This window comes from Phytophthora cinnamomi (genome assembly GCF_018691715.1).
Source record: "Phytophthora cinnamomi strain GKB4 chromosome Unknown Contig8, whole genome shotgun sequence".
Classification (NCBI taxonomy): domain Eukaryota; phylum Oomycota; class Peronosporomycetes; order Peronosporales; family Peronosporaceae; genus Phytophthora; species Phytophthora cinnamomi.
The window spans coordinates 191,518-206,367 of NW_027150941.1; the positions used below are offsets into that span (position 1 = coordinate 191,518).

The 14,850-nt window shown below is 56.0% G+C and overlaps 5 protein-coding genes across 5 annotated transcripts; all 5 read left to right on the plus strand.

Moving 5' to 3' along the window:
* Nucleotides 1-251: 251 nt before the first annotated feature.
* IUM83_11622 (uncharacterized protein) lies at nt 252-4,151 on the plus strand (the record flags this gene model as incomplete). The annotated part of the gene is made up of 4 exons (XM_067936194.1): nt 252-1,399; nt 1,471-1,510; nt 3,656-3,903; nt 3,971-4,151. 4 exons carry the CDS (start codon nt 252-254, stop codon nt 4,149-4,151), a joined length of 1,617 nt encoding a protein of 538 aa, XP_067798625.1.
* A 1,746-nt stretch (nt 4,152-5,897) lies between these two features.
* On the plus strand, nt 5,898-7,296 carry IUM83_11623 (uncharacterized protein; the record flags this gene model as incomplete). Its single annotated transcript, XM_067936195.1, has 2 exons — nt 5,898-7,036; nt 7,116-7,296. The coding sequence occupies 2 exons, from the start codon at nt 5,898-5,900 to the stop codon at nt 7,294-7,296; spliced, it is 1,320 nt and encodes a 439-aa protein (XP_067798626.1).
* Nucleotides 7,297-7,488: 192 nt separating this feature from the next.
* On the plus strand, nt 7,489-8,964 carry IUM83_11624 (uncharacterized protein; the record flags this gene model as incomplete). Its single annotated transcript, XM_067936196.1, has 2 exons — nt 7,489-8,699; nt 8,781-8,964. The coding sequence occupies 2 exons, from the start codon at nt 7,489-7,491 to the stop codon at nt 8,962-8,964; spliced, it is 1,395 nt and encodes a 464-aa protein (XP_067798620.1).
* Nucleotides 8,965-9,242: 278 nt separating this feature from the next.
* Nucleotides 9,243-10,523, plus strand: IUM83_11625 (uncharacterized protein; the record flags this gene model as incomplete). Its single annotated transcript, XM_067936197.1, has 2 exons — nt 9,243-9,470; nt 9,531-10,523. 2 exons carry the CDS (start codon nt 9,243-9,245, stop codon nt 10,521-10,523), a joined length of 1,221 nt encoding a protein of 406 aa, XP_067798621.1.
* Nucleotides 10,524-11,304: 781 nt separating this feature from the next.
* Nucleotides 11,305-11,634, plus strand: IUM83_11626 (uncharacterized protein; the record flags this gene model as incomplete). Its single annotated transcript, XM_067936198.1, has 1 exon — nt 11,305-11,634. The coding sequence occupies one exon, from the start codon at nt 11,305-11,307 to the stop codon at nt 11,632-11,634; it is 330 nt and encodes a 109-aa protein (XP_067798622.1).
* Between the last annotated feature and the right edge of the window lie 3,216 nt (nt 11,635-14,850).

Sequence of the window (14,850 nt, forward strand, 5' to 3'; positions counted from 1 at the left end):
AGAAACTCTAGCTGTATAAGATCAGACACCGTTGCAGCTGAGCCTATTAGACCATTGGTGTTGACTCCCTGGCTCAATATTCTCGGCCCTTGTCTCCTGCAACCCATACTTGGGTCTTACCTTACAGATGACACCACTTCATCGTCCTCGACGACAAATAATAGCCTTACCCTACCATGAACCGATACTCTTCTTGGCGTCGTTCAACTCGACAGAGGTCATTTCGCGTCTCTCTGTTAAGCGTTGGAGCCATGCCAACGATTCTGAGCGCTGGCTGCGAGACCCTGGACCCATACGAGCCGCTACTGTCTCCCGCTATGGAGCGCGCGTTCTCGGAGGCGTTCGCCGACATTACGGAGCTCGATGATCTATCAGTAATGATCAAGGTGGAAACGGAACAAAGCTGGCCGGAGAACGAGTGCATTGACACTTCGAGCTTTCAGATGGCTACGCCGCCCCCTACAGCGTCATGTGACCTGGAGATAAACCCGCAAATGAAAAACATAGCCACTTTCATCGACGCCGCCGATGCCAAGCGTGCCAGACGATCGGCTATCGAGAAGAAATCACGACAGCGACGACAAGACGTGCTAAAACGGATGCGAGAAGAAGTGAAGCAGTTGGAACACGTGTACGCTGCCATGGCCGTCAAGAAAGAGGACGCAGAGCGCGTTGGTTTGATACAATGGAATGGTCTCAGATCCATGGAGGAGTTACAGCAAAAGTACTCGAAGCTGGCACTCGTGGCGCATGCGTTAGAAGAAGATCAGGCCAATCTATTGAAGCTAGTGCAAGAGCACGAGCGTTACCACAGCACCGTGAGAAGATCATCGGAGGAGAGACGAGCAGAAAATGCGTTTGCTATTTGGGACAGTGGAGTGCCTCCGAGTTCGTCCTTCAAAGCGAGGTTTCGTCCTCTCTCGATGGCGGAGGGCTATGCATTTGTGCGGGATACGTACGAGGAGATGCAAAAGTTTACGGAATGTGAGAGCTACGAGACGACTGGAGCAAGTTTCATGGGTTGGACGGACAAACGCACGTATAACCCAAATACGTACGTCTTGCAATACGGATTCACAAAGCGATTCCCATTTGAAGACGCCGAGCGCGTGTTTACGAAGAGCTGGAACACGTTTACAGACGGCGAGAAGTTGGAGCACTTGGCCTTCGATAGATCTACTCAAAGTCGATTCGAAGTGCTGCAGGTGCTAAACGATGATCTACTCGTGGTCCGTCGCGACTACCGAACACCAAGATTCCCGATAACGCTTACCTCCATTCAAATCATGTTCCGACTGCAGACACCTACAGGATACGCATTTTGCCTGCGCACAGTCTCGTCCCCAGAGATCCAGAATGCGCTTGAACCGCACGAGTACATGTTCGACGTCTTCCACTGGTACGGAATGTAAGACACGCTATTTGTCGCTGGCACCTTTAACCTTGTCTTCTTTAATAACCTGGATCCAGGACCCGTTACAATCACCTCTTTGACAAATACGACAACCCTGTAGGTTGTGAGGTTGTGAATGGTGGGTCTATCGGCGATCATGACCGCCTTAAGTCTGATTATTGGCTGTTCGAGATCGTTTGTGGCGTCTTGCGCTGGGAAAGCTCCACCATTGCGCCTGTGTTTTTACTGGAGACGTAAGTTCATCTGTCATGAACTGTAGACTACTACAGCCTGTAGTCTCGAAAGAGGTCAAGACACCTCGTATGATTTGACGGCACACTCCAATTGATAGACGAAGTATTTCTGCAAGTCCACCCTGCCAGTGAACGCATGATGAGTCTCATTCGGTCAACACCCCTTTGATGATCTCTTCAAGTACCGAATTCCCTCTCGCGTTCCGTGGTTATGAAAGCAACAGAATACACTGTTTATCTCAACATGTCTTGTTGGCAACAAGTTGATCCTAGTGCGCCACTTCACTTTAATGAGATGGGTTTCCTGTTGCGCAGTTCTCTTTCATTACAGTATGGGTTTACTGCACTTGGTACTTTGAGCTCGCTTTTTCAGGTCAGCTACCATATCTTATCTTGCAAATGCGTACCACAGTTTCTTAGCGGACACCTATAATATCAACTATCCTCAATATACATGAACACGTGGACAAGATGTCACGACCTTCCGAACTTGACCCTCTGCAAGCATTATTTGCGCCCCAAGTCCCCTCTACGCCACGTCATAAGATCCGGGCCACAAGGTTTAACGTTAGCACGACAGATCGGCGACACTGCACACAAATATGACAATGCAGGTAACCCGTCATTCCGACAATGACCGAACCCGTGTTAATGTACGATCTACCGAAGTTGTTCGAGGCACCGTTGCCTCCGTCTGTGGAGCGTGCGTTCTTGGAAGCGTTCACTGACTCAGAGCTCAATGGTTCTACAGTGATGACGACGGTGGAGGGGGGACAAACCTGGCCAGACAGCAATGATATCGATGCTTCGACCAGCTACCGGATAGCTACACCGCCGCCGACGTCAACCGGGTGCGACGACATGGAACCGTGCAGGAAGGACTCGACCGCTTTTAAGGCCACTGCCGAAGCGAAACGTGCCAGACGATCAGCCATTGAGAAGAAGTCACGGCTGAGAAGACAAAACGTTCTGAATCGCATGAGAGATGCAGTGAAACACTTGGAGAAGGTGTACGCTGACATGGCCGCCATGAAAGACGCTGAAGAATCTATGGGCTTGGTCCAATGGAATGGTCCCAGTAATTTGAATGGCGCTGCTTCCATGAAAAAGTTGCAACAAAAGTACTCGGAGCTCGCGCTAGTGGCGCGTGCGTTGACACAAATGGTTCCACAGGACTGTGAAGAGCATGTGCAAGGAAAAGCAAGCTGAAGATGCGAGGACAGTGTGGAACAGTGTTGTTCCTCCGAGCTCGTCTTTCTCTGCGCAGTTTCGCTCGCTTTCGCTGTCTGAGGGTTATGCATTTGTGCAGGATGCTTACGAGGAGATCCGATCGTTTACGGAATGTGAGAATTACGGAACGACTGGGGCAAGTTTCATGGGCTGGATGGACAAGCGCAAGTATAACCCAGACTCACAGACGTTGTTGTACAGCTTTACCAAGCAATTTCCCCTCGAAAGTACAGAAGATGTGTTCAACAAAAGCTGGTCTGTGTCTTTGGACGCCTCGCTGGCAAGCATTGGCTTTGGGAAGGCCATCAAGATTCATCAAGAATTACTGCAGAGACTGAGCGACAACCTCATCATCGTACGTCGAGATCACAAAGTCCCAAATATACCAGTCACGTTTGTCGCAGTCCAGTTCCACGTCTCCCTCAAAACTCCCACGGGATACACAATCTGCGTGCGCACTATCCCGGCACCCGAAATCTAAGGTTCTCTAGAGTCCCACGAGTATTTTTCGGAGAGGTCGTCCTTTACGGCGAGATTTCGCCCTCTTTCGATGGTGGAAGGCTATGCATTTGTGCGAAATACGTACGACGAGATTCGCAAATTTTACGGAGTGCGAGAGTTACGAGACTACTGGAGCAACTTTCATGGGCTGGACGGACAAGCGCAAGTATAACCCGGAGTTACAGTAGCTGCAGTACGGCTTCACGAAGCATTTCCATTCGAAAACGTGGAGCAAGTGTTCGCAAAGAGTTGGAACACCGTTTTGGACGGCCCTAAGTTGGAGAACTTGGCCTTTGGCAAGTCTGCTCAGACTCGCTTCGAAGTGCTGCAGGTGTTGAACGACGACCTACTCGTTATTCGTCGCGACCACCGAACGTCGGCGTATCCGATGACATTCACCACGGTCCAAATCCTATTTCGGCTGCAGACACCCACCGGATACACGCTGTGCGTGCGGACCATCTCTTCATCCGAGATTAAGAGTGCACTGGAACCCCACGAGTACATGTTCGACGTCTTCCATTGGTGCGGAGAATCATTGTCAGTTTCTACCGCTGTAAACACCGGGATGCTAACTTGTTTTCTCACTCAGGACCCACTGCAATCGCTTGTTTGATGAATTCGACAATCCAGCATGCTGTGAGATCGTTACGGCTGGTACTATAACCGACATGAGCAGGCTCAAGTCCAATTACTGGTTGTTCGAGATCGTTTGCAGCGTGCTGCGCTGGGAAAGCACTACCATTGCGCCTCTGTTTCTTCTGCAGACGTAGAATACAAACTTTACTGTCTAAGTTATTGGGTATCTTCGGCACACGGTAGGTTATACTAAATCCCCTCCCCCTTGTTCACTTTCCTCTGTCGTCGAGTGCGCTCTGCTCTGTGCGAACCGTTGACTCATGCTGTCGACGTTGTATGCTCATGTATTATCCGCGCCGAGTCCTGTTGACTCATTCTAGCCAGTATTTAATCTGAAGTGAGTGTCAGTGAACAGGATGCAAACACCTATCAGCACTCTGCTCGCGCTGACTGGACTGGGCCTCCACTCCTCTTTTGAGTTGGCTGTGGTGATTCGTGTCCGCAGTATCTCCGCGAATGGGATCTGTAATTCTATCATAGCCTTGGTACTTCGACAGTCAGGTCGTAGAGGGAATTAGAAGTGCTCGCTAAGGAAGCGGCAAATACCGGTGCGTGCGCCGCCAGGATATTAGCCCGACTCAGGCTTTCCTTTCAGCTCCATTGCGCTTCAACCTTGGGTGCACGGCTCTATCTGTACCGCCACAGGGCTCTATGCACGGCAAAAAGCAAGCGTTGCTGACTCGACCACAGGCTTGCTGTTGGTCCACACGTTCGTCGTCAACGATCGTTGAGGACGTCGAGAGACAGTCGGGACTGCAGTTCGTCAGCAAGCTGGACGCGGCTGCTTTGATGCTCCGCGGCTGGGATCCACGCCACATGCAGCACCGCAAACGTGTGTTGGATCTGATGAAGTGAGATTTGAGATCGCGAGGCGACCGTGACTTCCTCAGCGCGTTGCCTCAGGCAGGTTCCGAGGCACGATATTGTATCCACTACTGTACATGTATCATGCTGCAAATGAAAACTTGCACTTGTAGCGACTATGATCGTTGTCGCCGACTACAGTACGCACGAGCAATCTTTGTGATTTGATGTTTTGATGATGACTTGATTTTTGTATGCAGAGAGTGGACCCACTCAAAACTGGACCCATTTTCGTGGTTCGTCACACGAAAAAGTCCCATTTTGCATCGCACCCGTCGAGCAGCGCTGGCTGGATGACAAATAAGCCCGCTCTGGATTCACATTCACTAATAGCACGCGTTTCCGGCACTACGCGAAACTGGCCTCCATCCGGGCAGTACTAGGGTCGCACGGTCTCCTCGCTCTTGACGCATCATTTACGACCGAAAACGAGTGGTAATTTAAGTGGGCGTTCAACCTGAATTTGAGGTGCGTATGCTAGATCCTAATCGCTTCTTCCTTCTTGCGCGTGCTCGCGCGTCGAATATGACTTCGGCCTACACGTAAGCAACAGTAACACGCAGTGAGCTTTTGCTCACATCGGCGCCGAATTGACGATTGGTCGCATCGTCTGATGCACTATAGCGTTCGAGTCGTCCTTCAGCCCTTGGAACGTGTACTCTCCAAGATGACTACTGTACCCTCCTATAAAAAATCAATCTTGCGGCACTCCCTGTACGTACGCCAACCACTATTTTTCTCAGCCAAAGCATATGCGGTGCACGTTATCCCATCCTGACCGATCGGACGTCGGCGCTCAACGGCGAAGTGGCATCCGTCATACAGACCGACAAGTAAGCCGCAGCAAACAGTGACAGCGGCATGCCGGCCGGAAAAAATGGGTCACTTTGTAAAAAATCCGAGCAGCCGACCACTTGACGCGCTCCCATTCCTGACGGCACTTCCCTTCTGACGACAGAGCGGTTGAGTTGAATTCGGCACGAAGTTCGGTAGTTAGTTGCCCATTTTCCGCCGCGATGGACGCGCCGCTGGAGCTCACGGCGCTGCCGCCGCTGTCCCCCACCATGGAGCGCGCCTTCTCCGAGGCCTTCGCCGACATGTCGGAGCTGGAGAAGAGCCAGGACGCGGCCGTGATCAAGCTGGAGGCGCCGTCCGCGCCGCATTGGCCGAGCAGCGACGACGACTCCGTCAAGAAGCCGGCGGCGGCGTCCTCGCCCGCGCCCGCGCCAGCGCCGGCCGCCCAGAGCATGAGCCCCAGCGAGAGCAAGAGCAGGAGCAGCAGCAAGAAGCAGACGGCCGAGGACAAGCGCGCGCGGCGCTCCGCCATCGAGAAGAAGTCGCGCCAGCGGCGGCAGAACGTGCTGCGCCGCATGCGCGAGGAGGTCAAGCAGCTCGAGGGCGTGTACGCCGCCCTGGCGCAGCGCCAGGACGCGCCGCAGCCCGCTCCCTGCGCTGTGGACGAGCTGCAGCGCAAGTACTCGGAGCTGTCGCTGGTCGCCCACGCGCTGGAGGAGGACCAGGAGGCGCTGCAGAGCCTGCTGCAGCAGCACGAGCAGTTCCGCAAGACGGTGCGCAGCCTGTCCGACGAGGACCTGGACGAGCGCCAGAAGGAGAACAAGGTCTGGGACACGGGCGTGCCGCCCAGCGCGTCCTTCCGCGCCAAGTTTAACAAGATGAGCGTGGCCGAGTGCTACGCGCTCGTGCGCGAGTCGTACGAGCAGATCCAGCGCTTCAACGAGAGCGACAAGTTCGAGACCACGGGCGCCAACTTCATGGGCTGGACGGACAAGCGCAAGTACGACTCGCGCACCGGCGCGCTGCAGTACGGCTTCACCAAGAAGTTCCCCCTGGAGAGCGCCGAGGGGCTGCTCATGAAGACGTGGGAGATCTTCTCGGACGGCCCCAAGTTCAGGGAGATGTCCTTCGACAGGTCCATTGACACGAGGTACGAGGTGCTGCAGGAGCTGAACGACGACCTGCTCATCGTCCGCCGAGACCACAGGATCCCGGGCATCGAGACGACGTTCGCCTCGATCCAGGTCATGTTCCGACTGCAGACGCCGACGGGATTCACACTATGTATGCGGACGATCCCCGCACCGGAGATTCACGACTTGATGGCCCCCCACGAGTACTTTTACGAAGTCTTTCACTGGTACGTTGCGCCTGCACGTGTCTTGCCCTGGGTCGAGGACCCCCCGCTGACGTTTTGCTTCGTGTCGCCCGCCTTGCAGGACGCATTTCAACAGAATGTACGACGAGCACGGCGACCCCGCAGGCTGCGAGCTGATCGCCGCCGGGTCCATTGAAGACCAGAACCAGCTCAAGTCCAGCTACTGGCTGTTCGAGCTCGTGTGCTCCATACTGCGCTGGGAGAGCGCGTGCGTCGGGCCGCTGTTCCTCAAGCAGATATGACCCACCCCACCCCAGTACCTATTAGAAGCACTACACTATCCCGTAGTACAGCATTTATGGTTGTTGCGTGCAATAGCAACCCACCCAGCCGACTTGTGGCTCTTTTGATTAGGAAAAAAGGTCCGACCAGCTCCTACCGTGGCGAGCGTCGTGTGTCGTTAGTGACCGACATTCCAAGGAAGGGAGACGTCAATGGCCTTCTCGCTGCAGGACGAGCGCGATGATCACGCTCCGCTGGAGTTAGCGGGGGTGGAAGCTCTCCCGCCTCTGTCCCCTACCATGCAACGCGCGTTCCTGGAGGCGTTCGGCGACGATCAAGTCAGTGAAGAGAGCCAGGAAGAGGAGTCCGTCACACTTCGTCAATGTGACGCGAGTCCGGCGCAGCGGGTGTCCCCCTCGGGCGCTACCCAAGTGTCCGCAGCTGGTTCGCCCAGTCTGGGGGCCATGACGGCCGAGTGGCAGCAGGAGCTCATGACCATGAGTCCAAGTGAGACCAAGGGCGGCCTGGACGACTCGCCCGAGGCCAAACGAGCTCGACGCTCGGCTATTGAGAAGAAGTCGAGGCAGAGGCGGCAGAACGTGCTGCGACGCATGCGCCAGGAGGTCAAGCAGCTGGAGGAGGTCTACCAGGACATGTCCGCGCGGCAAGAGGCCGCTGGAGTGGTGGCCTCGAGACAGTCGGTCGCGTTGAAGCACAAGTACTCGCAGTTGTCGCTGGTCACGCAGGCGCTGGAGGAGGACAGACGGAAGCTGCTCAAGCTGCTCGAGAGCCACGAGGTCTTCCAGCGCACGGCGGAGGCGATGGCCAGAAGAGGAGTGCGGCCCATTGGCGCTGCAGAGAGTCACGAAGAGGACGAGGACGGGGTCATCTGGGACACTGGCGTGCCTCCGAGCGCGTCGTTCGAGGTGCCCGTGCGACTGCGCTCACCCGCGCAGTGCTACGAGCTGGTCCGAGAGACGTACGAAACGATTAAGCGGCTTGACAACGACGGCGGGTACTTCGTGTCTACGGGCGCCAACTTCATGGGCTGGACGGACAACCGCCGACTCGACGAGGACCAGGCGCTGCAGTACGGCTTCTCCAAGACCTTCCCGCACGAGGGCGCGGAGAAGCTGCTGATGCAGACCTGGGACGTCTTCACCCACCCCGACAGCATGGCGCACCTGTCCTTCAACGCGTCGGTGACCACGCGCTGGCAGGTCGTGCAGACGCTCGACGACGACCTCTACATCGCGCGCCGAGACCACAAGGTCCCCAACCTCCCGGTGACCTTCGTCATGGTCAACATCATCTTCCGCCTGCAGACGCCCACGGGATACACGCTGTGCATGCGGACGATCCCAGCGCCCGAGATCCAGGAGGCGCTGGGCCCGCAGGAGTTCTACTACGACGTCTTCCACTGGTACGTCCAGTCTCTCCCTATCTACACACAACTAACTAGTACTGTAGCTCACACGACCTCAATGCTTGTCACTTTGTGCAGGACCCACTTCAACCACGCGTTCAACGAGGACGGACGTCCAGCCGGGTGCCAGATCTCGACGGGCGGCTACATCCCCGACGCCAAGCAGCTCCTGGCGTCCAAGTACTGGCTGTTCGAGTTGGTCATGTCCGTGCTGCGTTGGGAGCACATGTGCGTGGCCCCGCTGTTCCTCAAGAACCTCTGAGACTTGTACTGTACAAGTTGTACATACTGTAGTTAAAGTGAACTCCATGCCATCTATCTCTATCCATACGCTGCCCGCCGCACGTGCCCTCGTTGACGTTTCATCCAATCAGTGCAATCGCCCGTTGACGCAATTCCTGCCGACTTGTACAGTCAAAGGAGACAAGCGCTTGTCCAGATCAGGTGGGTTGCGTCGCGTTGCCTTCGCCTGAGTCAGGCCCGGCCAAGTCGCTGCTGCTGACAAAAATAGTCAACTGTTTCTCGGTGTGGGGGCAGACCATGGAGCTCGTCGCGCCGCAACCGCCGGTCCAGCTGCGCGAAAATGACTCGGGCAACGTGATGAACGTGCCGAACAGCTCGGAAGCGGCCAACAAATCGACTAGCGAGACGCGCAAGCCCGCGGCCACCAAGAAGAAGAGCAGGAAGACCGACGCAGCAGATGCCAGCGCCAGCGCCCAGCGAGCGCGGCGCTCCGAGATCGAGAAGAAGTCGCGGCAGCGCCGACAGGTACGCCACGCCGCCTTGTGCTGCTGCACCAAACTTTACTGAGCTCGTTCGCTGCTGCAGGGCTCGCTCAAGGTGATGCGAGGCGAGGTCAAGGCGCTGGAGCGCGAGTACCTGCGTTTGGCGACGCGCGCGACCAACGGCGCCACGTCCGGGGAGGACAGCGACCAGCACGAGCGCGGCGTCTTGCTGGACCCAGCGCAGGTGCAGACGCTGCGCGCCAAGTTCCTGCGGCTGTCGTCAGAGGCGGCGGCGCTGCGCAAGGAGCAGAAACAGCTCCACAAGGTGCTGCATGTGCAGCAGCTCTTCCGGGACTCGTCCCAGGCACTGGCCGCTGAGTTTAATAGGACCCAGAGCGACCCGCGGCTCGAGGCCGTCGCGTACGCTCGCTTCGAGCCGCTGGCCACCGAGATGTGCTTCGCCATCATGCGAGACTCCTACGACGTCATCACGCGCTTCGAAGCGGGCCAGGACTTCGTCTCGACAGGCTCAGAGCTCTTCGGCTGGAGCGACCGCAGGCGTCTGGACGATGACGAGTCCAAGATGATCTTCTGCTTTCGCAAGCTGTTCGAGAACCAGAACTGCGAGCGGCTCATGGAGGAGTCTTGGCGCGCCTTCTCCGACCTGGACTTCATGCGGCGCGTGGTGTTCTCGTCCAAGGTGAGCGTGGACCTGGAGATCCTGCAGGTGGTGAACCGCGACGCGCTCGTGGTGCGCCGCCACACCAACTACCGCGCCATGGGGCGCAGCTTCCACACGGTCTACCTGCTCTTCCGCTTGCAGACGGCGAGCGGCTACACGGTGTGCTTCCGCACGATCCCGGCGCCCGGCATCCAGCAGGCGCTGGGCGAGGGCGAGGCGTGGATCGACCTGTTCCACTGGACGACGCTCTCGCGCGTGCCCGACGCGGACGGCCAGCTCACGGGCTGCGAGATCTCGTTCGGCGGGTCCATCGGCGCCGGCGTCATGAACTTCGCGGCGCACTGGATGCTCGAGCTCATCATGACCGTCGTGCGCTGGGAGAACGCCTGCGTCGCGCCCCTCTTCATCAAGTAAGTGCCAGTGAATACACGTACGCAGCCGCGATCGCTGCTGTTGCAAGTGCAGTGTTGAAGTTGCAGGCGTATACACGTATGCATGTAGCCATCAAGCCGGATTCACGGATTTTGCGACTGCCAAGGATCTCAGCTGCGGCCAATTGCGGCCGGGCTCAAATTGAGCGCAACGTCCGCTTTGCTCGATGCGATATGTGCGCGGTGCAGTCATCTCTTTCACCGCGATCCTGGAGCTTTTAACGGGCGCGAGCGGTGCCGCGATCGCCGGCAACAATTGACATCGCCAAGTCGAGGGCGCATAGAGGGTCGCAACTGAATATTGTACGCATGAACGTGCCGAACCGGTCAGCGCAAAAAATCACGAGATCATTCTGCAAGGCGCAGCAGACGGAAAAGCGACAATCGCGTGCAGATTCTTCTGCAAGACAAACGCTCGACACCAAGATGGCAGACCGCCTGCCATCTTGCCACCTGCAATTGCCGCTTTGCTTCGGCCAAAGCTGGATTTTCATCTGATGATGCATGTGCCTTGGCGGCATCAGGGGGTGGGGATGCTTCGGCCTCTAACCGGCGCGCTCATTGGCCAAAATCCTTAAAGTCAACGCATCGAGCCGCATCTCTGTGCCCGGGAACTGACTCCCTCCGCATACTCAACTCCAGTCAAAATCCACACGCGTGCTCCGACCGCTGTCACTTCCCGATTTGCGTCCCCGAGCTCACATCAAGCGAGCGCCGCGGACCCCACACACCAACCACACACCAACTTCAAGACACACCACACCATGGACGACGAGTGCGACATGCTCGAGTGCTGCCTGTGCGGCGCGCTGTGCGGCGCCTGCTGCGCCTCGGCCGCCGACTCGGGCGACGACCGCCGCCGCGGCGGCCGCTACTCGGACGACTACCACCACCAGCAGCCCGTGTACGTGCAGCCCGTCGTGGTGCAGCAGCAGCCGGGCTACGGCCCGCCGCCCCCGGGCCACCCGGGCTACGCGCCGCCCCCCGCGGGGTACGCACCGCCGCCGGCCGGTTACGCTCCGCCCCCCGGAGAGTACCACCAGTACCCTCCGCAGCAGTACCCGCCGCCGCAGCAGTACCCGCCCAAGTACTAGGGAGAGGACGCGAGTGACAGTCGCCGACGTCGAGAGGAAGACACGACGCCACCAGCTTCCGCTCCAGGAGTTCGCTGCTACTGAGAAGAAGAGAGAGAAGGAGGAGAAGATGATTATTTTACCCTTGTGATGGATCGAACGGAGCGAGGGGAAAAGAGAAGAGAGATTGAGACGTTAGAAGCAGTGAAGCTGGTTCAGTTGTTGAGTTTTCCGCCCGCGAAGGGGACGGACCCCACTGGCAGACGCCGGACACGGCGTAGTGTGAGATAACCTGCTAAGATTATATGATTTTTTGCCTTTTCTGCGTGGAGGTGTGGTGTTGTTGGAGGTTGACAAAGTGCGGAAGGACTATGGCGACAGCGCGTGATGCAGTCGTGCCGGTCTTCGACGGCGCGACCACCTGCAGAGAGAGGTCGAAGTGGCCGAGACATGATATGCTGCCGTCCTGTTGTCACGGTCCGACGTGAACGACGCTCGATCGACGACAGGAGACCGAGTGGCGAAATGGTCTACGGTATCCTATGGCAACTACACTTCCGAGCTCGAGAACTTCTCGAGGAAATAACGGAGACTTACATAAGCTGCGGCTTCTTTCCCAGAACTTGCCCAACGGTCGAACTCCATCATGCTAGTCCCAGTCCGCTTCAACTTGAAGCTTTTTGCCCCTCTTGACCAAACGGTTTGGCGACTAACTGGCAGGATCCCCACAACGCAACTTGCCTGGACGAGAATAAGCGCATCGCCAAGACCATGAAGCTCGCAACGCTCGCTGTCGTCGCTGCCGTTGCTGTCGCGACCGTGGCTGCTGCCGACCAACCTGCCCTGCGCACGGCGGACAAGCCGGTCGAAGCAGTTCCTGCTGCTGATGCCAACGCTCCGACGGGAGACAAGAAGGAGCAGTGCGGAGGCTGGGGATGGGGAGGAGGTTGTGGCGGAGGCTGGGGCGGAGGCTGGGGCTGGGGAGGTGGCTGTGGTAACGGAATGGGCTGTGGTGGCTGGGGAGGCTGGGGTCGTCCCTGGGGTGGCTGGGGCTGGTAAACGCTGACCAAGAGCGACCGGTGACGCGTGCATTCGCTTTTCATGACCTGAAATGCTCCGATCTCGAACAGCAGTTCCAGTCTATTCGGGCAATCATTTAATTGAGTTCTAACGATTCAACACGGAACAGTTTGTTGATGACAATGCACGTAGTACTGAAAACAGTTTACTTGGACAGGTGATACATGTAGACTTCTGATTTCCAAAACTATAAGGTGTCCACTTCATGCATCAGCTCGCCGTCGACGGCACATTGTGGCGGCAACCGGTTCTACTCTAGCGTCAACGCGTTCAAGCTAGTTCGTCAGCCTTGCACTCACTCGATCTCCCACTGTGTATTCACCTAAACTCGCACATTTTTTTTTTTTTTTTTTGGGGGGGGGGACTGGGACGAGACTTTCCTGTAAAAAGCGGCTGTACGACCATGCGAAAGGTTGGAGCAAGAAAACCTAACGTGTGCCAGTTTACATCCTCCCTAGTGAGATCATGTTCGGCAGAGCTACGCCCCAGAGAGCATGTGTCTTCTTCCTCAATGGAAATTGTCGCTATGGAGAATCCTGTCGGTATTCACATGTGATCGAGGTCGCTGAGGCAAAAACAAGTAGAAGCACCGGAGTCGGCGAAGTTGGCGGAGAGAGAATAATTGATATAAGCGCCGGATTAGGAGGAGTGGCTCCTCCTTTTGAACTGGAAGAGCTACGCAACCAATTAGCTGACAAGCTAATGACAAATGCGCTATCGTCTGGTCATTCAGATGCGTTGGTATGCTTCTCGCCTGGACAAGATGACTTGGAGGTGCTGTGGAAGGGATTTCTGGTGCGAGCTGAACCGTGGCCAATGAACAGCCAGACCCAAGCTTTGAACTTCATCAACTCCGGGTTGTATGCACTGACCAAGGAGAACACGACCAGTGCTTTTGTAAAAGAGTTGGGAAAGACTGATGGACGGGGAATATCCATTGTTCGGGAGCTTTTGGAGCTCAAGTATTCGACTGACGCAGGCAGACAGCGCGACGTGGTGTCCTTCCAGAGAGGGCTGGTTCCGTTTGTGACAATGCTCACGATGCGGCGAATCGAGCTGATCAGTCGTCACATGGATGAAGCTAACTACGTGTATTCATTTGTTCGGACTGCGTATCCACAGCTTTGCACCGTGTTTCAAGAGAATTTGAAGGAGATCGTAAAACGTCACAGTATTGAAGATCGTGCGGTGCCACACGCGAGCTTTTTGCAAAACACAGGAGGCCGTAGGTATGCACCACTGTGTTTTACACAAGTATGTCTCCCTTTCCTTCGGCTGCTATACGTGCTAGGTAGCAAGTTCAAGGATGTTATTTACGAGACATCGTTTCAAGAAGCAGTGAGCAGAGTGGACACGCTCACTGCGAAGTGGATTGATGAAGCACAAGTGAACGAATGTCCACTTGACTCAGCATTGTGCTTTAAGATCATGAGGGAAGAAATGGCTCGGTTGCACAAAATGGTTCGGCGAGGCGAACGTAACATTGAAACCGGTGGTGCATTAAAAGCAACAGCCCAACAGGAGTCGGATTCAACGACTGAGTTTTGGAACGTGATCAACGTTGGGATGCCTGGACAAGTTGAACTAGTTGACGGAATCGTTGGTCCGCGCCACGATAATGATCACCGGGACATTAACGATACGCAGTTGTTACCCACGACTGAAGAGTGTTTTTCGCGAGTGCCACCTTTGGTGCCAGGAAATTTACCGTTTCACAAAAATGCTCACTGGCTACCCCCAGGACCAGAACGCTGGGTGGATACACATTTTCGACTGTATCGAGAAGACGTATGCTGCTCAATTCGAACTTGTCTGCGTGACCTTGAATGTCGTTTGACTGTCGGTGGGGGGAATTTCGCTGGTGGGCGCGTACGAGATGCCAATGTAGATTATAATGCGTACCCAATTGTCCAAACGTTCACGGCGCTGGCGCATTCATCTAGCCGAGCTGATCGCGATTTTGAGAAACCCGTGGAGCACCTCGGACTTTGTGTCACTGTGCGATTCCCACAACCATTAACACCGGAGATGGCTGAATCGGACAACGTTGAGACTCGTCGAGAACTATGGCGCAAGAGCGACCGGCTGCCATTTAACGCGATGGTCGCTCTTGTCGTATACTCTCAAAGCAAGTTGCAGGTGGTGTTCTGCAAGATT